Source organism: Schistocerca serialis, chromosome 11 (assembly GCF_023864345.2).
Source record: "Schistocerca serialis cubense isolate TAMUIC-IGC-003099 chromosome 11, iqSchSeri2.2, whole genome shotgun sequence".
In the NCBI taxonomy this organism is placed as follows: Eukaryota; Metazoa; Arthropoda; class Insecta; order Orthoptera; family Acrididae; genus Schistocerca; species Schistocerca serialis.
The window spans coordinates 84,259,701-84,281,707 of record NC_064648.1 but is presented as its reverse complement, the minus strand read 5'-3'; the positions used below and the strand labels follow the sequence as shown (position 1 = coordinate 84,281,707).

The window sequence follows — 22,007 nt, the reverse complement described above, 5'->3', positions numbered from 1 at the left end:
GATTCACAAACAATGAGATTTGAACAGCAAATATCATCTAATGTCACTAATCCTATATAAATGCAAATTACATATAGCTCTGCTAATAAATCTTAACAACATTACGAAAGTGAAATATCTAACTAGCCTTCTTATAAAATGTTTACTTACACATTCTGGGGTCATTCAACAACTATAAATTATCAGCCAACTCATCTATACTAACGTGCTGACAAAAACAAATATCACAATTACTTAAAATCTTTACCTTGCGTGCATGAAGACTTTTGCTTCGATGTTCAACAACAATAACAGCAATCTAACACTTGGTGGTTTCACATAGCACACCACAGAAACTGCCTGCTCCATCGTCTTTCGCTCACAGACAGCTGCCTACAAGTGTGTGCCAAGCGCTCTCTTACTCCAACACCACAGTCTCGGACCAGAAGCGGTATCTTTGGCTCTGCGGTCGGGCACAGTCGGCTATCCGATTTATAAAGCCTACAAGAGACATACATCGTTTACAGTATCAGAGTTTCAGTTTAGTTTACATCAACATGCTTGTCATATTCGGGTGTCACATACATGTTTGCCCCAGTAGACTCCTTTCAAATTTGTAAATAATAATAACACATTGTCATTTCACGTAACACTTCGACTTACTCTTAAACCTCCGCAAAACTAAGATACTAAGATTTTACCCTCTTCCTGAGCTTAATACCTCACTCATTATACAGGTAAATTGACCAAAACATCGTTCATATGACCTGATTTATGTATAATGATGCTGGGCGTAGAATTTCAGCATGAAATGACGTGTAAAAAGTGTACTGTGATAGATTGTGAGGAGTGAGTGGACAGTGTAGCAACAATCTTTTAGTATGTGAAATAAAATCTGTGCATAAATGTACTCTGCACTAGGTATAACCTGAATGAGGTTACTGTGTTTCCAACAGACTGACTTTGTATTTACAAGGATGGAGGCTCCAATCTTCATCTGGTCCTCCTGGTTTATATTTTCCATGGTTTCCTTACTTTACTTCAGGCAAAAGAGGCGATAGTTCCCACTTTGTCCACTTCTTGTCACACTACAGCTGTAGGTAAATACGGTAAATGTCTGAACTATTAATTGTGTTACTGTTACTATTGTTAAATTGTAACCTGACCAGTCTCCTCCTAAAAATGATCCACGCATTACTGAACGTGCTAGTATTACTACCAATGCGTAGCACATATCTAGCAACACTTGGGAGAGGTCACCAACTGCATCTTCCTGCGTGAAAGACTGAGTGATTTGTAATGTTTCCTTTGGCATGGCACTGGAAGTCTTCTCTTGAATAGACGGTAACTTGAAAACCATTTACTGTGATTGTATACTAGTATGGCATCAGTATCGCCGGAATTATAAAACCGCACAGTTTCATTTTTCCTCCTCTCTTATACTCTCATGCTCATGAATTAAGGATAATGCTGATAAATGGTGAAACAACACTCTGGTGGGCGTTTTCGGCTCTACATCACTTTGCGGTATGACCGTGCGGTGCATTTGACCTCCGGTCGTCGCACGGTGGCGCTGGAAGCAGTCCACATACGCAGAGGGGTGTTGGTGCATGTCAGAGTACGGTGCAGCCAATAAGTGTGCATACGTTTTCAGACGTGCTAGTGGTGACTGTGTGTTGAAAATGACCCAAAGAACACATATAGATGACGTTATGAGGGACAGAATACTAGGGCGACTGGAGGCTGGTCAAACACAGCAGGTCGTAGCACGCGCCCCCCGTGTGCCACCAAGTGTGATCTCAAGTTTATGGCAATGATTCCAGCAGACAGGAAACGTGTCTAGGCGCTACAGTACGGGACGTCCACAGTGTACAACACCACAAGAAGACCGATATCTCACGATCAGTGCCTGCAGACGGCCACGGAATACTGCAGGTAGCCTCGCTCGGGACCTTACCACAGCCACTGGAACAGTTGTCTCCAGACATACAGTCTACAGACGACTGAGCAGACACAATGTATTCTCCCGGAGACCTGCAAGGGGCAGTCCACTGACCCCTGGTCACAGGAGAGCTCGTAAAGTCAGGTGTCAAGAAAACAGTTCACGGTCATTGGAACAGTGGTCCTAGGTTATGTTGACCGACGAGTCCAGGTATAGTCTAAACAGCGATTCTCGGCGGCTTTTCATCTGGCGTGAACCAGGAACCAGATACCAACCCCTTAATGTCCTTGAAAGAAGAGCCCGTAAAGTCAGGTGTCAAGAACACAGTTCACGGTCATTGGTACAGTGGTCCTAGGTTATGTTGACCGACGAGTCCAGGTATAGTCTAAACAGCGATTCTCGGCGGCTTTTCATCTGGCGTGAACCAGGAACCAGATACCAACCCCTTAATGTCCTTGAAAGGGACCTGTATGGAGGTCGTGGTTTGATGGTGTGGGGTGGGAGTATGATTGATGCACATGCACCCCTGCATGTCTTTGGCATGATGGGTGATAACGCACAGATCCACAGAACTGCTATCGAAACGGAAGATATCAGGCGAATGGAGTGGCCTGCCTGTTCTCCAGACCAAAACCCCATCGAGCACGTCTTAGATGCTCTCGGTCGACGTCCTTGCACATCTTCAAACCGCTTGAACACTTCAGGAACTCCGAGAGGCACTGCTCGACCACCTGATCCAGAGTATGCCAACTCGTGTACGTGTGCATGGTGATCATACCCCATATTGATGTCGGGGTAAATGCGCAGGAAACAGTGGCGTTCGGTAGCACATGTGTTTCGGAACGGTTTTCTCAACATATCACCAATACCATGGACTTACAGATTTGTGTAGTGTGGGTTCCCTACGTGCCTATGCTATTAGCGCCAGTTTTGTGTAGTGCCACGTTGTGTGGCACCACATTCTGTAATTGTCCTTAATTTGTGAGCATGAGTGTATTTAAAGCGATGCCAAAAGTCGTACTTAGGTGTCCATGTCCCTTGGAACATCCATTCCAGTCCGTACCATTGCTCCTGGGTGAAATACACAAGTATATTATTTTTCTGTTTTTAGTGTGAAACAAGTTTAATTTTCGTGACAGCTGCCGTTCCACAGTTAGTTACGTAGAGCAGTGCCTTGTTTGCCTTGCTCCAGTCGACGCCTCGCTGTGTGGCGTAACTCGCGCGCCGTTACTGCTGCAGCGTTCACGTCTCGTTGGTTTCACTGTTTAGCCTGCCACAATATCACGTGCTCCCATGGCACGCTGTGTTGGAGGCGCCTGTAATTTCCAGATGTACCAATTCTCGACGCCTCTGAGCTCCGTGATTCACACACTGCCGCTCTCTAGCGGAATTAGCCTCAGATCTTACAATTGTTTATAACACTTGGCTTCATATTCATATTAAGTGACCTTGAACAAGACATGTAACTGACTGGATCCCAAACTTGTAGTCCTCTTAAAGGATCACAGGAAAACATTATTTTATCCTGCTTAAGATTAGAACATTGTTCTAATGGCTAAAAGAAACAAAACATTTGTAACAGGAAATAAGAACAATACATTCCAAAAGATAGTGGTCTTAATTGTATCCACTGGCAGTGTCCTCGATCACAACATAAAACAGTCGATGACGAAGAAAAGAAATAAAAAAAACTACAACGATGAACCACGAAGGAATTATCCGAGTGGGACGGAAATGGTGCATGCGATGTAAATGTACAGGCAAATAAGTGACTACAATTCCAGAAAAATAGGATTATTTATTCAAGAGAAAGAACTTCAAAAACTGATCGAGTCAATAAGGAATTGGTGTACATGTGGGCCTTATGAAACTAGGTATTTGTTCTGGCACTGACTGACAGAGTTGTTGGACGTCATTTTGAGGATATCATACCAAATTCTGTCCGATCAGCACGTTACATGGTAAAAATCCCCATGTGGTTGGAAGGCCGTGCCCTTAATGGCCCAAACGTTGTTAGTGGGGGAGAGATCCAGCGACCTTAGTAGCCAATGTAAGGTTTGGTAAGCACAACAACGAAAGGGGTCCTGCTATGACATAAAATGATGTCCCAGACCGTCAATTCTGGTTGTCGAGTCATATGGCCACTGTCTGGAGTGTATTCCAGGTGTGCTTTCACTGGTCATTAGGGCTCACTTTGGAGAGGGACTCATCACTGAAGACAGTTATAGTCCAGTCAATGAGATTCCAGAGTGAATGTGCCCAAAGCCACTGCAAACGGGCTTGTTGGTGTACAAAGGTCATGGTAGTAGGCATAAGTGGTGCTGTGAGCTCAGCCCTCTTTCTGTCAGCCACCTGTTAGTGGTCTTTGTGGTCACTGAGGCAGCAGGTGCACATTGGATCAATGACAATGTTAAATCTGGGGCTAAGACGAGTGCTCAGTCCTCTTGCTCTGTCAGCTCTCTAGGCCGACTGCTTGCTTTTTGATGCCGTGTTCTCTCGTGGTTCACCCATTTCTGCCAACATCATCGAATAGTGATATCACTCCTATTCAAATGTCAAACGATTCACCAATTACTCCAGCAGGTTCTTTGAGCGCAGCCATTCGTCCTCTCTCAAATGCTTACATCTCACGTATATTGTCCACACATCTGTCGGCAAAGCTTAATTACTGTCCAACTGAGTACACGAAATGAAATTCGTGAAGATCTTGTACCTTGGTATTAATAACTCCCCTGTTTGTTATGCTTGCCCACAGCACAATTAATCTACACTGCAGTGTCACATATCCATCCACCAGCCACCAAAGTTTACTATTTTGTATTTTTCATCAATGCATGTATGAATATAAATTTGTAAGCTATTTGCATAGCTCCCTTATGGTGCATCACCTCTTTTATTTGTCTTACAGTGAACAACAGTGGACAAAAAGTACTTTGCATTTATATTTTAATCTGTACTTTCATTCAGTGTGTTATTTTTATTGTAATTGTTTTGTCTTACAATGCAATCCATTCTAATGATTATTATTATTATTATTATTATTACTATTATTATTTCAGTGATCAGATCAATAGGGCATGGGTGACATAGTTTAAAATTTGCTTATATATTTTTTTCTAGAAGTTGTCCCCATAATTTTAGTTCCTTTCTATGACATCTAATGGACCTACAAAATATGCAAAATATTGCAAGAATTTACTAGAATAACTGAATATACTAGTGACTAACTTAATGTGAAGTTGTCATGAAAACGACATTCTCATTGTTACACTGTTTGCAATACTTTACCAAAGCGCCCTGCCTTCTCTTATTACAGTTATTCAACCAGTTCTGACATTTATTATTGTATCTTTCATAACTTATGATTCCCACTGTATTTACTTAAACATATTTCATTACTCACTATGTTGTGAACGCTTATATTAGGGAAAATCTGTTGTTACATGTGAGAAGCAGTTCATTTTTTGATAGATGTAGAGCAGCTAATTATTTTTAAACCAGTCTCTACCAGCAGTAAACATTGAAACTGTTCAAATTGTTTCATATTATTCTACTGAAAAGATCAGCTAATGAAACAACAACTCAATTTGCTTGAGTGCTTTGAAGGAATTTGTTTGTATGTGATCGTTTTTCTACAAAGAGACAGTTAAATTACCCAGCTCTTCACATAGATATAAATGGAAGAAGTACTGTAAGGCAACCAAGGAAATCATTTGCTTTGATGAGTATGGGCTCAGGTGAATTAGATATGTACAGTGTTTACTGCACCTGCAGACAGAAAATACTGAAGTTTAATATATCTATAGATGAATTCTTTTTGCCTCTAGTTTTCAGTTTCTGATGTTATTTGGTTTCTGTCATGCAACTTTGGGAAAATAAGTTGCATCTCAAATACTCTATCTCACTAATTCTTTTAATTTCTTTGCAAAATTTTAATAACCTTTATGTAATTACCAACAGTTAGTGTAATCTCAAGACTCTTAAAGGGAGATACTCGGTGTTTATTAACTGAGACACATTACATTTTCATTCACTGCCTCTCATTCTTTTTCTGGCGAGTTTGAAACTAACTTCAACAAATTGGCATTTGCTGTGCTAGTAGTTTCAGTCTGTCAGAGCTCAATATTTACATCTCTAATTTAATGTTACATATGTCCCCTATCTGTCAATTCAGTCAGCTCATTTTTGCATCTACACTGCCTTAATATTACATTTCCAGTTGTTTTAGTTATAGTTCAAATAATATATATTTCTACAACACCTTCAATGTCGGAAAGTGTTCCCATTATGTTTATATTTGTGTTGTTTGATGAAAGCTTGTAGAACATATGGAAAATGTTTAATAAACAAGTGCTGTATAATGACAGGTTTCACATATCTAGAAATTGAAGCTGATGAGAATGATGGCCATCTAACACTTCCTGTTTCTTCATTACCTGTTGGTGAAGATTGTTTGTCTCTGACATACAGTATACAACATGGTTTCCTGATGGTGAGCCTCAGTGACGAATTAATTAATCCACAGTTTACCTTCAAGGTATGTCAATGAACTCATTTCTTGCATAAGGCAAGTCTCTTTTGTACTGTATTTATTTTATTTGAGTGAATCATTTTAGTTTGTAAATTAGAGAATCATATTTTGTAATACTAAAATCTGCTATAAGTCTTGTAATGGTAGAGAAATAGTGAAACATAATTAACTTGACTATTTCTTCTTGCGTCCTTCATATTCATGGTTCTGATATTGGACATGAACTTTCCAATCTCCTTTCATAGCTACCAACAAAATAATGTCCTCATATTTCTTAAAACAACCTGACTGGTTGGAATTACCCACTTTCTCATAACTCAATCTTATGATTAGCTTCTCTCCTTTGTGACAATTGGGGAATGTAACTATTTGAATATAGTCATAACTTGCAATGATGTGCCCTATACATGATCAAAGTACACTTATAAGCCTCAAGAAATAATAATCACTTTGCAGAGGAATTAGTTTTGTACACTACAAGAATCATCATTATCATCACATCGAAATTATTAAATTTCTAAACACTTAAAAAAGAGATTGTGGATGTCTTTTGTTGTTAGCTATGGAAATCTCTCTGAAGAACAATTATTATTTATGTTAAACATTTTGGTTTCCTACATTAACCTAAATTATTAATTAAATTCTTAGATTTGAACTTCATTTTTAAATATAACCTATTTTCAGAGGAAAATTTCTTTTGTAGAAGTGGTCTGTGTAGAAACTTGTTCCAGTTAATAATACACTTTGAGTAGATACCACTACCTAAGAATAAAATTTACTATTCCCTGCACTGAGTACTGAACATAAGTATGTTAGTCTCCCTTAAGCAACCAATTAATAAAAGTCCAAGTGATTAAACACCTATGTGAAATGCTGTGTCAAGTGTTATTATGGGGCACCTCATACTTCATGTATTCTTATGAATATGGCAACACTTTTAAAGCATATTCCAAAGTCTAAAAACTTTAGACAAGAAATTAAATGTAATACCAAAGCAAAATAGGCTTATTTATTAAAATTATAGTTTTCTCCAATGACCTCCAGCACTGATCTCACTCTGTATTTTTCTTTGTGTTTTGTGAATTTATTTTTCATATTTTCTGCCTTCCTTTGGCCTATTCTTACAGATTTCTCCTACGTATTCTTCCTGTGCGATTTCCATTATTCTCTAAATTCAGTGGGAATGACAGTAGCAAATTACAGCTTCCTTCAGTTAATAAATGAATAAAAGTGATGCAAATGGCACTGCTCTCATTAATATGTTCACTGCACTCATTCTTGGTATTACTCTTTGTGCTAACAAAACATTTGTATAAATTAGCCTACAGCAATCACTTATAAGCCAGTAATACATGTCACACGAAATTATGACAGTTATCCAGAATATCAGAACTGTGTACATGACCTTCCATGCTTTCTACACATTCTAAATTTATATCATACTGTTCACAGTGAGCACTACTAGCTGTATTTTGTCACATCTGAAGTCCTACAAACTATACATCTTACTTCAAGTTCAAGCTAATCCCCTGACTGTTTTCTTGCCCCATAGAATGCAATCCTTAGGTGGATGAAGTTTTATCCATACATTCATTCAAATGTCATCTCAACTTTATACCAATCTGGGTGACTGAAAACATAAATTTACAGTCAAAGAACTCACTGCATTTCCCTTCTGTTTTAACATGCCTAGTTCAAACCATTCACAGGCCTCCCATTTTAGTAGATATCCTTAAGCTCTGTAACTCTGACTAACACTTAAGCCTTCATCATGCTACATAACCAAACCTTTTTTATGTTTCATACATTCAAGGTATATAAAAAGGCAATGAACAAAAATAATCAAAGTTCAACTGTTATTAAACAGTATACAATAACTCAATCCACTATCTTAAGACATAGGATGATATCCATCATGAAGATGATTCCAGATAACCATGGTTGTTCAGAAACATGTAACATGAAAGGTTATAACTAAATACAATTATGGGTGACTGATATCTTAAATTCACAGCCAAAGAACTCATAACATTTTCCCTTCTGTGTTACCATGTTTTCTTCACGGCTTCTGCAGGCCTCCCTCTTTTGTGCATATCCTTGAGCTCTGTAAATGTGACTAACACTTCAGCCTCAATCATAGTACGCCAGTCAACCTATTTCCATGTTCCTTATATTCAAGATATTTGAAAACCCAATGAACAAAAGTAATCAACATTAAGAGGTCACTGAACAGATTATAACAACTTAATTTACTGTCTTAAGACATGGCATGCACGTATCATATGTCATATACATCCTGAAGATAAATTCAGATAACCATGGTTCTTTAGAAAGAGTTAACATGAAAGCTTTCGCCATTCCTAAAGTTAAGAGACTGGTTTAGCAATCTCTGGAATCTGTCAATTGACTCTCTAATGTTGGCAAATTTCTAAGATTTCATAGTGAATGTGGGGTAATGAAACTAAATTCAAAGCGGAATACAGTCGTGATGCCTGCACCTAAAATCGCCTACTGAATAATAAAAAAATTGAAAAAGGTATTTCATTGCTGATACATCCACATAAACAAGAGGTGCGTTCCAAATGGAACAGGCTCCAGCTGGATGCCACCTGTTTTGTATCAGTGGCAGACTTCTAAACACTCGCGACTCACGAGACGAATAGGGTCTCCCTCTAAGTGATTCTGACGCTGCAGATATTCGTACACTTGATAAAGCCTCCATTTTCGTTCAGATTCGTTAGGAAATGACGTCTAGAGTAATGAATATTTGAATACTTGGGCTAAATTACCTAGTCAACTTAACTTCAGTATCAGCTAGAGATGACAATGTAGTGCTTGCACTCCATCAATAGATAGGACAGGGCCATCTCTAATAGACTTTTTTGGGCAAACAAATATTTCCTTTGAATGCAAACATTAAAATTCACCTTCACCATTTCTTCACATCCAGCTGTTTATCAAAACAAGCAAGATTTTACAATTAAAAATAATTATTAATTAAATACTACAAGTAAATTTTTCCCTTTCTTCTAGTCATTAGTGTAAACTTCAAGTTTGCTAGCTGTCTGAGAGTTCTGAAGTAACCTCTGACACTCTGAAGCTGATCCAAAGAAAAAATCACTACTGCAGTATTATTGCATTTTTTTACCATGGAAGAGATGAAACAAAATAAAAATTTAGCTCTTTATCTTAGCTTTCTTCATAATACGATCTCCCAAATGTTTTTCACATTCACTTCATAACACTACTTCCATGTTGCAAAAGTTTTAACTAGTTTTGCAAAACCATGAGCACTCAGTTAGGTGGTGGATTGGCTAATTCTCTAGATTCATGTCAATGACGACTGACCCTCAAATCCTCATCGAGTCAAGGTAATTAGATATTTTGTGGTTTCACTTAAACGATTAAATCAGGTTCCTTGATTGTTTATTTGAAAAGGGTCAAATCAGATTTTTATCTCCATTATTGTCCCGCCTTAGCTGGTGCATCATCTTAAATGACCTCATTGTTAAGCATTTCGTTCACATTTAATTAAACCTTAACCTTACCCACGAAACATAGTTACCACATGCTAGGATGTGAGACCAAATAAATTGATTACAGTCTTAATGCTAAAAGCTCTGAGTGAAACGATTATTTATGTTCCTTTTTTTACCCATCGGGTTCATTACGCATGGATAATGTGTGCTATGCCAGGAAGTCATAGCTTTCACCATTTTGCTTCTAGAGTCTTTTATTAAACTTGCTGTCCTTTGAGCTGCCTAGAAAAGATATATGCCAAAATCTAAATTGTATTGCCGCTAACTCACCAGTAAATTTCGGTCCTTTCCTATGTGTGTGCCATTCTATTTTTGTTCTCCCAGTCACATAAACAAAAAGCTACATGCATCCTGATAGGAATGCCAACTTCACAGCATATTTTAGCTTCACGCAACGTTCTTTTAGAAGAGGACTGACTTATGCATTCATCTCTTTCTAACAATGGTAAAGAGATAGATATTAATGTATTTTTCCAGTAGATAGAACCATTATTTGACAAGTCAACTTGAATTTCATCTTAATGGATTTCATTTGACACTGCAGGTAGAATGACTACTATTGAAACGTAAGTCTACTGAGGTAATGTGGAGAAGTTCAGGAAAAAACAAAAAGTCAGGATCAGTGAGATGAAATTTGTTACACAGAATAAAGTGAAATTAGTGAGATGGAATGTGAGGGACTTGGGCAGTAATAAATGTGCCGGTAAATGCGTGAACAATGGAAGACTGATTTATTACCGCAGTAATAATAACATATGCAAAAATTAACTGAAAAGATTAATATGAGCACGGGACAGGAACACAATTAAGTGTAGCAGGATTAACAGATTAGAAGTGGACAAAGAAACAAGAGAGTTACGGTTTCGCAACCTTTCTGCACGCAACGTTGTTGGTAGGCAGACGATAGATAAATTTCTTACTGAGGTGTAAGGGGGATGGGCCACAACCACACATAAAATAAAATCCCTGTAACTCCAAAAGTTGAAGGTACGTGTTTCCCCTTATTGTTTTTAAATTAGCCATGTTACAGACATGCATCCTTAAAGGAAATCTGAACCGAATAGCTGCTTTAAATGTCCAATAACTGCAACATCTACATTTACTCGCACGCTCTACATACTACTATGAAGTGTATGGCAAACTCCAAAAGTTGAAGGTACGTGTTTCCCCTTATTGTTTTTAAATTAGCCATGTTACAGACATGCATCCTTAAAGGAAATCTGAACCGAATAGCTGCTTTAAATGTCCAATAACTGCAACATCTACATTTACTCGCACGCTCTACATACTACTATGAAGTGTATGGCAGACGATATTTCTCCTTGTGCGACATATGTATGTCGTTGTACATTCCATTCACGTATGCAGACTGGAAAGAGTGACTCGCTGCTTAAAGTTCTTGTGTGCAATGTATATTCAAGCCTCAACTGGTCTCCATTATGCTCTTTTGCGAGCCAAACAAGTGTGTACCATTCGTGCTGCCTTTAGTTTTATACAGACTGTATCTCAAGTTAGTTTTATTTTGAATGGGTCCTGCACAAATGACAGATATTATTGGATGCATCTAACAAGTGAACTATAAGCAATTTCCTTTGAAGACTAGCTGCATTACCCTCACAAGCAGCTTGTAGTCAAGTTGCATGCTTATGGAATATCGTCTCAGTTATGTGACTGGATTTACTGGAACTGATTTCTGGTATTCCCCAAAGTAGTGTTGTAGATCTTATTTTGTTGCTTATCTACGTAAACAATTTAGGAGACATCTGAGCAGCCATCTTGGTTTCTTTGCAGATGATGCTGTCGCTTATCGTCAAGTAAAGTCATCAGAAGACCAAAACGAATTGCGAAACGATTGGAAAAGATATGTGTATTGGGCGAGAATTGGCCGTTGATCCAAAATAATAAGTGAGAGGTCATCCACATGAGTACTAAGAGGAATCTGTTAACTTCGGTTGCACCACAAGTCAACCAAATCTAAAGGCAGTAAATTTAACTTGTTGTGTCGGTAGCTGGGCCGACACCGTGAAGTTGAGATTGCTGAAAATGAACTCTAGACTAACGCTGTAGCCGATAGTGCACGCACGGCTAAAGCAGACGGGCGTGAAGTCTGGAACTTGAGAACTTATAAATGAATAAGAAGAAAAGTATGTAGATGCTTATTACTTATCTTTTATTTAATCCTTGGAATACATCTCTCTTGAATACTCGTAAGCTATAGGCTCTGATACAAATGGCGCCTTGCTAGTTCGTAGCCATTAACTTAGCTGATGGCTATTCTGTCTCTCGGCTAATGAGAGCGAAAGCTTCGTACATCTGGTCGGTAGCTAGGTTCTCGTACAACTGGGCGGTAGCTAGGTTCTCGTACAACTGGTCGGTAGCTAGGTTCTCATACAACTGGGCGGTAGCTAGGTTCTCGTACAACTGGGCGAGTGCTCTCTCGTATCACGAGACCTGCCTTGGTGGTGGCGCTAGGTCTGCGATCACAGTGGCGACACGCGGGTCCGACATGTACTACATGGACCGCGGCCGATTTAAGCTACCACCTAGCAAGTGTGGTGTCTGGCGGTGACACCACATAACTAATACCTAGGAATAGCAATTACGAAAAACTTAAATTGGAAAGAACACATAGAAAATGTTGTGGAGAATGTAAACCAAAGAATGCATTTCATTGGCAGAACAGTTACATAACGTAACAGATGTACTAAAGAGACTGCCTACACTACACTTGTCCGTCCTCATTTGGAGTGCTGCTGCTAGGTGTGGAGTTCTTACTGGATAGGATTTCCGGAGCACATCGAGAAAGTTCAAAGAAGAGCAGCACGTTCCGTATTACTGAGAAATAGGGGAAAGAATGTCACTGACATGATGCCGGATTTAGTGTGGATGTCATTAAAACAAAGGCGTATTTCGTTGCGGCAGTATCGTCTCACGAAATTTCAATCACAAACTTTCTCCTCTGACAGCGAAAATATTTTTTTATTTTGTTGAGCCGACCTACATGATGAGAAACGATCACTATGATAAAATAAGGGAAATCAGAGCTCACACAGACAGATACAGGTGTTCGTGTTCTCGACGCACTGTTCGATATTGGAATAACAGAGAATTATTGTGAAGGTCTTCCTACACTCTCCATATTGCACGAATATGTCGGCTTTTTCTGTATTGGAAAATCCCACACTCCACACATGACCCTCTGCCTGACCTGTCACACAGTAACAGACACAAGCACACTGCAGGCAAACATAACGCTGTACCTAGCAACTATGCAGGTTGAATACCACGAACAAGTGTCGACGAGGGATACAAAACATGGCGGCTTGCACTAGAATCCCATAACAAACACCTCTGACATTGTAATTTGCCCTGCTTTTTCTTTGTTAATGGCATTAAGCATCGTTTAATTTGTTTTAAAGAATTGTATGTTAGTAGAAAAAATAGATTGGATTATTACAATCTTTTTATTAGCTATCAAGACAAGCCCCAGATTTAGAATCCATTTTGTGAAACTGCACATAATAGCACTTTCCATTTCTGCGATATATGAGGTTCAAGTATTAGGTCATTAACCATGTATACATTATTGTGTGTGTGCGTGTGTGTGTGTGTGTGTGTGTGTGTGTGTGTGTGTGTGTGTGTGTGTGTGTACAGGATGGGGAAAATTAAAGTGGGCAGAAGAACAGATTTCCTGGATACGAATAAACACAGCGGAGGAAACGAAATACGGTACTAAGATGACTACAGCATATGCTAAAAGTGACCACCATCCACGTCCTGGCACTTTTGGACTCTGGTCACCAAGTTGCTGAAGGCGGGTCAAAGCTAGAGTGCTGGAGTTGCTGCTGCATCATCCGGAATAATTTGTTGTGGTTCTTGACAACTAGGAGGGTTGTTGCGATACACCTTCGAATTGAGGGCTGCCCACACAAAGTAATTGCACACTGACAGATAAAGTTGCCTGGATGGCTAGCTAGGGCTCATCTATGCTAACAACTCTGTCATACGTGAAGATTGTGTGAATGTGTTCCAAGCATTGGTCAGCTGTGTCAGCAGCTGCTCCACGCTGTTAGAAGTAACTGTAGGTCTATTCAGCCTCCGTTAATGGTGCCTCAAATGGTTTCAAAATGTTCGTAATGTAAAGAGCCGAGGTCAGCGTCTGATGAAAGAAGGTGGGACCAATAATGTCACGTGCAGACACTGCACACTAAACGTCAACCATATGATCATGCAGTGGTGGTTCACGGAAGTTACATGGATTCTCCGCTGCGCAGAACCTGTAATTCTGTGAGTTGACATAACCACTGAGGTGAAAGTAGGCTTTATCGACATAAAGAACAGATCTATGTCCAGGCCATACATTGTTAACTCACTGAACAGCAACTCACAAAACTGCAGGTGATGAAGAGCATGTGCTGGTTTCAATGCACAAAATAGTCACTCGGTAGCGATGGACGTGCGGATCCAGGTGGAGTACTCGCCCGCACGATAGAAGTAATGTGCCGGCCTCTTGTGACAGGTGTCAAGTTGATTTGGAAGGACTCTGAAACATTTTCTGGTGAACTGCAGCCACATTTTCTGGTGTGTGGGCACGTTTCGGAATGTTTTATTTTTCTTTTACTTCTTGGAAACAGATCCGGTGTGACCCATTTTCGGAATAAGCGCTGTAGGGCATTCTTTGCTGGCACTACTTCTCAGCAAACACCAGACCACAACGTTTGCACGAAATCGTTGTCATGTAAGTTTCGATAACGAACACCACCGCTCCCCTGTGAGTAATATTGTCTCTCTTGCACTGCTCCAGCTTCATTGTGGCAAAAGAGATTATGCTTGCGACGGTGAAACATAGAAATTTCATAAAAATACTACAGAGAATCAAACCGAATGAGATGTTGCATTCATTCTTTTTAGCTCAAACTAGAATTGCGAATTCCTTCCTGACTATCGTAGAGAAGTTGACATCTACATAGGGTCTTCTAGTGGCGATTTGATGTAGTCATTACCAGTCATTACAGCGATATTGAATTTTAATTTTACTGGAAGTGCTTAGTACAGGATGACTCAAGAGAATGGGAAATTTTGGAACATGTTGTGGGAGTACTGTGAAGCTGGCGACGCCGAATTACCCACTACACGCTGCTCGCACTGTCTCGCCATTTAGTGAACAGTAAACTTGGGGCAGTGGGGCGGAGTGCGGCATGCCTCTGCGGTATTACAAGTATGGAACTGTGGATGCCGCGCATCGAGAATTTTGCCGTCTTTTCAACATTGGGGACATGGTCGCGTTCCCCCCCAGTGCAATTTTAAGTGACGGACTCTACACTGAAGAAGCAGTCCGCAGGGAGTCCGTGAACAGCTCACACCCGAGATAAAATCGGGGCAGTGCGAACTGCTTTCGTAACAAGCACTTTTCACTCTGTTCCGCATCATGCAGAGTCCTCACAGCTGCATCGTTCCAGCGTCCAAAGAACACTAAAAGTGAAACTTCCTGGCAGATTGAAACTGTGTACCGGACCGAGACTCAAACTCGGTACCTTTGCCTTTCGCGGGCAAGTGCTCTACCAACTGAGCTACGCCCCGTTCTCACAGCTTTACATCTGCCAGTATCTCGTCTCCTACCTTCCAAACTTTACAGAAGCTCCCCCAGGCTGTGGCTAAGCCATGTCTCCGCAATATCCTTTCTTTCAGGAGTGCTAGTTCTGCAAGGTTCGCAGGAGAGCTTCTGTAATGTTTGGAAGGTAGGAGACGAGATACTGGCAGAAGTAAAGCTGTGAGGACCGGGCGTGAGTCGTGCTTGGGTAGCTCAGTTGGTAGAGCACTTGCCCGCGAAAGGCAAAGGTCCCGAGTTCGAGTCTCGATCCGGCACACAGTTTTAATCTGTCAGGAAGTTTCATATCAGCGCACACTCCGCTGCAGAGTGAAAATCTCATTCTGGAAACACTGAAAGTATACAAGCTGCAGATCGTAAAGCAACTTCAACGCTCTGCGGATGGGTAAACAATATGCTGAACGCAAGTTAGCAAAAATGCACGATAGTTTCATTAACAACCTGCGAATTTTCGATAAAGTTCACTTCCACTTCAGTGGCTTTGTCAATGGAGACAATTTTCGCTAATGGTCTGAGCAAAACGCATGTAAGTCGCACTTGAGGATATTGCACAGCTGCAGGGTTACCACATTGCGCGCCATATAATCGAGTGGCGTTATATGTCCCTACTTTTTGAAGATTATGATGGGTGCGCAAAATCTTGTGTCAGAGAATGAAACACCTACAGCCGTCCTTATGATTTCATTTACTGTATGGAAACCAGTTTCAACTGTTAAGTTCATGGCTGGAGAGTCAACATCACAGTTACAGATGGTGTGTGTAAACAGCTATAGATGTTGGCCGATGACGCATGGTGTATGTGGATGGTGTTAACCCCTTCAGCATCACCTCAGGCCTGAAGATGTTGGACTGAAGCACCGAAACTGATGGCCAGACGATAGAAGACATCATAAGGACTACAGTAGGTGTTTCATTTTCTTACACACACTATGTGATCAAAAGTGTCCGGACACGTGGCTGAAAAAGTCTTACAAATTTGTGGCGCCCACCATCGGTAATGCTGGAATTGTGTTGGCCCACCCTTAGCCTTGATGACAGCTTCCACTCTCGCAGGCATACGTTTAATCAGATGCTGCAACGTTTCTAGGGGAATGGCAGCCCAATCTTCATGGAGTTCTGCACCAAAGAGAGGTATTGATGTCAGTCGGTGAGGCCTGGCACGAAGTCGGTGTTCCAAAACATCCCAAAGGTGTTCTGTAGGATTAAGGTCAGGACTCTGTGCAGGCCAGTCCATTACAGGGATGTTATTGTTGTGTAACCACTCCGCCACAGGCCGTGCATTATGAACAGGTGCTCAATCATGTTGAAAGATGCAATCGCCATCCTTGAATTGCTCTTCAACAGTGGGATGCAAGATGGTATTTAAATCATCGTAGGCTTGTGTTGTAATAGTGGCACAATTAAGGGTGCAAAACCCCTCCATGAGAAACACGACCACACCGTAACACGACCGCCACCGAATTTTAATATTGGCACTAGACACTCTGGCAGATGACGTTCGCCGGGAATTCGCCCACACCCTGCCATCGGATTACCACGTTACGTACCGCGGTTCGTCACTCAACGTTTTTCCATTGTCAATCGTCCAATGTTTACGCTCCTTACACCAATAGAGGCGTCGTTTGGCATTTTCCTTCGCGATGTGTGGTTTATGAGCAGCTGCTCGACCATCAAATCCAAGTTTTCTCGCCTCCCGACTAACTGTCGTAGTAGTTTCAATGGACCCTGGTATAGTATAGTTTCGAATTCCTGTGTGATGGTCTGGATATATGTCTGCCTATTACACATGGCGACCCTCTTCAACTGTCGGTGGTCTCTATCAGTCAACAGACGAGCTCGACCTGCACACTTTTGTGCTGTACTTGTCCCTTCTCGTTTCCACTTCACTATCACAGTGGAAAGAGTGGACCTAGAGCTGTTTAGGAGTATGACACCCAATCACCTGACCACGTTGGAAGTTCGCGAGTTCTGCAGAGCGCCCGATTCTGTTCTTTCACAATGTCCAATGACTACTGAGCTCGCTGATATGGAGTACCTGGCAGTAGTTGGCAGCACAATGCACCTAATATTAAAAACGTATATTTTGGGGGGGGGGGTCTGGATACTTTTAATTACATAGTGTATGTGTAGGACAGTTCATAATGGGAGGGATGGTACATGGTAAACAGTCACAGCAAAGAAAGCTTTAAAGAAACAGAGGTTACTGCATAATAGGTATAAAACAAACCATAGACCTACAAATAGCGAAATGCTTAATGAAATGCGTTTGGCTCTTAAAAGAGCAATGAATGACACTTTCAATGACTCTGGTACCAGAATATTCTCAAATGATCTTGTTCTGTTGTTATCTGTTGTGGCTGTGCCTTCTGTAACGTTTTGTGGTTCTGGCTGGATGAGGACTGGGTGGCCAGTTTCTTCTCTGTACAACACAAGATGCAAACGCGGTTGCAATACACTTTATTACAGGAATCGATTTAATACTTAACTTCAATAACGTGTAGTCTGAATTTCTGTGGTTAACAGCAATCAGATAACATCTACCAATTCCTGAACCCTATCCGTGTCAGCATTTGAACTACACTACTGGCCATTAAAATTGTTACACCAAGAAGAAATAAAGATGATAAATGGGTACTCATTGGACAAATATATTATACAACAACTGACATGTGATTACATTTTCGCGCAATTTGGGTGCATAGGTCCTGAGAAATCAGTACCCATAACAACCACCTCTGGCCGTAATAACGGCCTCGATATGCCTGGGCATTAAGTCAAACAGAGTTTGGATGGGGCTTTCAGGTACAGTTGCCCATGCAGCTTCAACACGATACCACAGTTCGTCAAGAGTAGTGACTGGTGTATTGTGACGAGCCAGTTGCTCGGCCACCATTGACCAGACGTTTTCAATTGGTGAGAGATCTGGAGAATGTGCTGGCCGGGGCAGGAGTCGAACATTTTATGTATCCAGAAAGGCCCGTACTGGACGTGCAACATGCGGTCGTGCATTATCCTGTTGAAATGTAGGGTTTCTGAGGGATCGAATGGAGGGTAGGGCCATGGGTCGTAACAAATCTTAAATGTAACCTCCACTGTTCAAAGTGCCGTCAATGCGAACAAGAGGTGACTGAGACGTGTAACCAATGGCACCCCATACCATCAAGCAATGTGATACGCCAATATGACGATGACGAATGCACGCTTCCAATGTGCGTTCACCTCGATGTCGCTAAACACGGATTGACCATCGTGATGCTGTAAACAGAACCTGGATTCATCAGAAAAAATGACGTTTTGCCATTCGTGCACCCAGGTTCGTCGTCGAGTACACCATAGCAGGTGCTCCTGTCTATAATGCAGCGTCAATGGTAACCGCAGCAATGGTCTACGAGCTCATAGTCCGTGCTACTGCAATCGTCGTCGAACTGTTCGTACAGATGGTTGTCGTCTTGCTAACGTCCCCATCTGTTGACTCTGGGATCGAGACGTGGCTGCACGATCTGTTACAACCATGCGGATATGATGCCTGTCATCTCGACTGCTACTGATACGAGGGCGTTGGCATCCAGCACGGCGTTCCGTATAACCCTCCTGAACCCACCGATTCCATATTCTGCTAACAGTCATTGGATCTCTACCAACGCGAGCAGCAATGTCACGATACGATAAACCGCAATCGCCATAGACTACGATCCGACCTTTATCAAAGTTGGAAACGTGATGGTACGCATTTCTCCTCCTTACACGAGGCATCACAACAACGTTTCACGAGGCAACGTCGGTCAACTGCTCTTTGTGTATGAGAAATCGGTTGGAAACTTTCCTCATGTCAGCACGTTGTAGGTGTCACCACCGGCGCCAACCTTGTGTGAATGCTCTGATAAGCTAGTCATTTGCATATCACAGCATCTTGTTCCTGTCGGTTAAATTTCGCGCCTGTAGCACGTCATCTTCGTGGTGTACCAATTTTAATGGCCACTAGTGTATATGCGATGACCTCACAGCTAACTAAGTTGATGACTATCACTGTGGACGACTGGAGCACAATGCGACGCACTTGGGTGCTGAGATTGAGAGCTTCAGACCGGTCGGTCGGAGGCGGCGGCCGATATGCACGCTGCCCAGGGGGCGTTATCGGCGTGGAGCCTGGGGGCGTGTCTTGGTCTTCTCGACCATAGGCGCGTCTAGTTCAGCAGTGCCTTCTATACAGGGTTTCCCAGTGCCGACCGGTGAGGTGAAGAAGGTATACGGCAGCACAATATCTAAATACTGTTGGTTTGTTAGTCAGTTAGTTATGGTCCAGCTCCTAGCAAATGAGGCAGGAAATGAAATTGAGGGTAGCAAAGCAAAGGTTGGAATTCTTAATTCCGTTTTCAAATGTTCCTTCACGAAGGAAAACCCAACAGAATTTAGTCCTCACACGAGTAAAAACAAGTATTAGTGTCAGTGGCATTGAGAAACTGTTGAAATTGTTAAAACTAAACAAAACTCTTTGGCCCGATGGAATACCTGTCAGACTCTATAAAGACTGTGTAAGCCCCTCTTCCAACTAACCCCTCCAACAAAAAACCGTGCCCATCTCTTGGAAAGAGGCACAGATGACACCTGTCTACAAGACGGGTAGCAGAAGTGATCCACGAAACTACCGTCCAATATCCTGAGTTCAAACGTAATGAGGTATGTGGAACAGAATGATCTCCTCCATGTCAACCAGCATGGCCCCTGAAAACATCGGTAATGTGAAACCCAACTCGCATTTTTCCCTCGTGACATACAGAAAGCTTCGGATCAAGCCAATCAGGTAGGTGCGGTATTTCTCGATTCCGAAAAGCATTTGACTCAGTACCAGTTACGCCTATTGTCAGAAGTACGACAATGTGGCGTATAAGCGGTGTTTGTCAGTGTATCGAGGATTTTTAGTCGGGAGGATGCAGCTTGTTATCTCGGATGGAGACTCTCCGTCAGACGTGGAAGTAACCTCGAGTGTGCCCCAGGGAAGTGCGTTGCATCCCCTTCACTGCAATAATCACAACACATCGTCTTTATGACTTTTATCAATACGATTGTTTTTAATATCGTCGCATTAGTTTCGTAGGTTTTCACACTAATGTCATGGGGATGGCACAACACTCTGAAAACGTAGTAAAAAATTCTTTCCCAACTGATACACATAAAACAGACAGATGATCAACATACGTATTTTGTCATATTTGGTCACTGTACTGAAGTATGTAGTAGGACAGGTGTTTGTGTCTGGCCTTTTGCCTGATCCCGGTACAGATGGCATCACAAGGGACTATGTTCCTTCGTAACAGACAGGCGAAGAACAGAATTACGCAGCGATTTGTTGTTATAAATGAAGCACGCAAGACAGAACGAAGCTGTTTACGTGAACAGTTAATGGTCGGTAACAGTTGCGTTGTCTTAATGCCTCCCACTCTGTGCTACAATTTTTATTTCTGTGTTATAGTTTGTCAATGTGGTAACTATATATCCTGTTATGGAAATGTTTCCGTAAATGCGAAAAGGATCCCATCAACATCGTATCATTTAAGTTTCCCATGGGGAATTCTGAGATCCATGCAATGAAAGGCTTTGGCAGAATCGTTGAGCACGCCACATGGATCTACAAGGAGCGCCGTATTATGGTAGTTAAGAGCCTGATCTCACGTTTAGGACCTTTCAAACATTTTCGGTAGTGAGGATTTACGTTTTCATGTTTTCCCTGATTTGATTACGCCGGGATGATTCCTCTCTTAACGTTTTCATTTATTCGTTCTTGTCCTACTCCTCAACTTCGGCAGAACGTTAAGGTCTAATATTCGGTAGTGTCCTCCAGACAAATTTTCTTGTTTATTCCTTGGCAGAACCTTGTTGTGAAGTCATTTATGACTTTCTCTGAAGAAACAAGGAAGATGTAGTTGTCCAAGAGGGTCAAAGAGTTCTTATCCTAAAACTTTCCTAATATTCTTTTCTTTGCTACTTTCGAAAATTTATTCAAGAAACTGACAAAATCGTTGTTGTTGTTGTTGTTGTTATAGTCCTCAGTCCGAAGACTGGTTTGATGCAGCTGTACATGCTACCGTAGCCTGTGCAATCTTCTGCATTTCTGCATAGCCACTGCAACTCACATCCATCTGGACCTGATTACTGTACTCGTCCCCCTGGCAGATTAAGTTTGGAAGGTAGGAGAGGAGGTACTGACAGAAGTAAAGCTGTGAGGACGGGGCGTGAGTCATGCTCGGGTAGCTCAGTTGGTAGAGCACTTTCCCGCGAAAGCAAAGGTCCCGAGTTCGAGTCTCGGTCCGGCACACAGTTTTAATCTGCCAGGAAATTTCATATCAGCGCATACTCCGCTGTAGAGTGAAAATTTCATTCTAGAAACAACCCCCAGGCAGTGGCTAAGCC

General features: G+C 41.5%; 1 protein-coding gene across 4 annotated transcripts in view; it reads left to right on the top strand.

Moving 5' to 3' along the window:
• The window catches only part of LOC126426407 (tenascin-like), a 562,410-nt gene that overhangs the window by 181,989 nt on the left and 358,414 nt on the right, over positions 1 to 22,007 (top strand). For all 4 annotated transcript variants that reach the window (XM_050088324.1, XM_050088323.1, XM_050088325.1 and 1 more), the window contains exon 8: positions 6,289 to 6,458. In XM_050088324.1, coding sequence (XP_049944281.1) covers positions 6,289 to 6,458 — 170 coding nt within the window. The remainder of the gene's footprint in view (positions 1 to 6,288; positions 6,459 to 22,007) is intronic.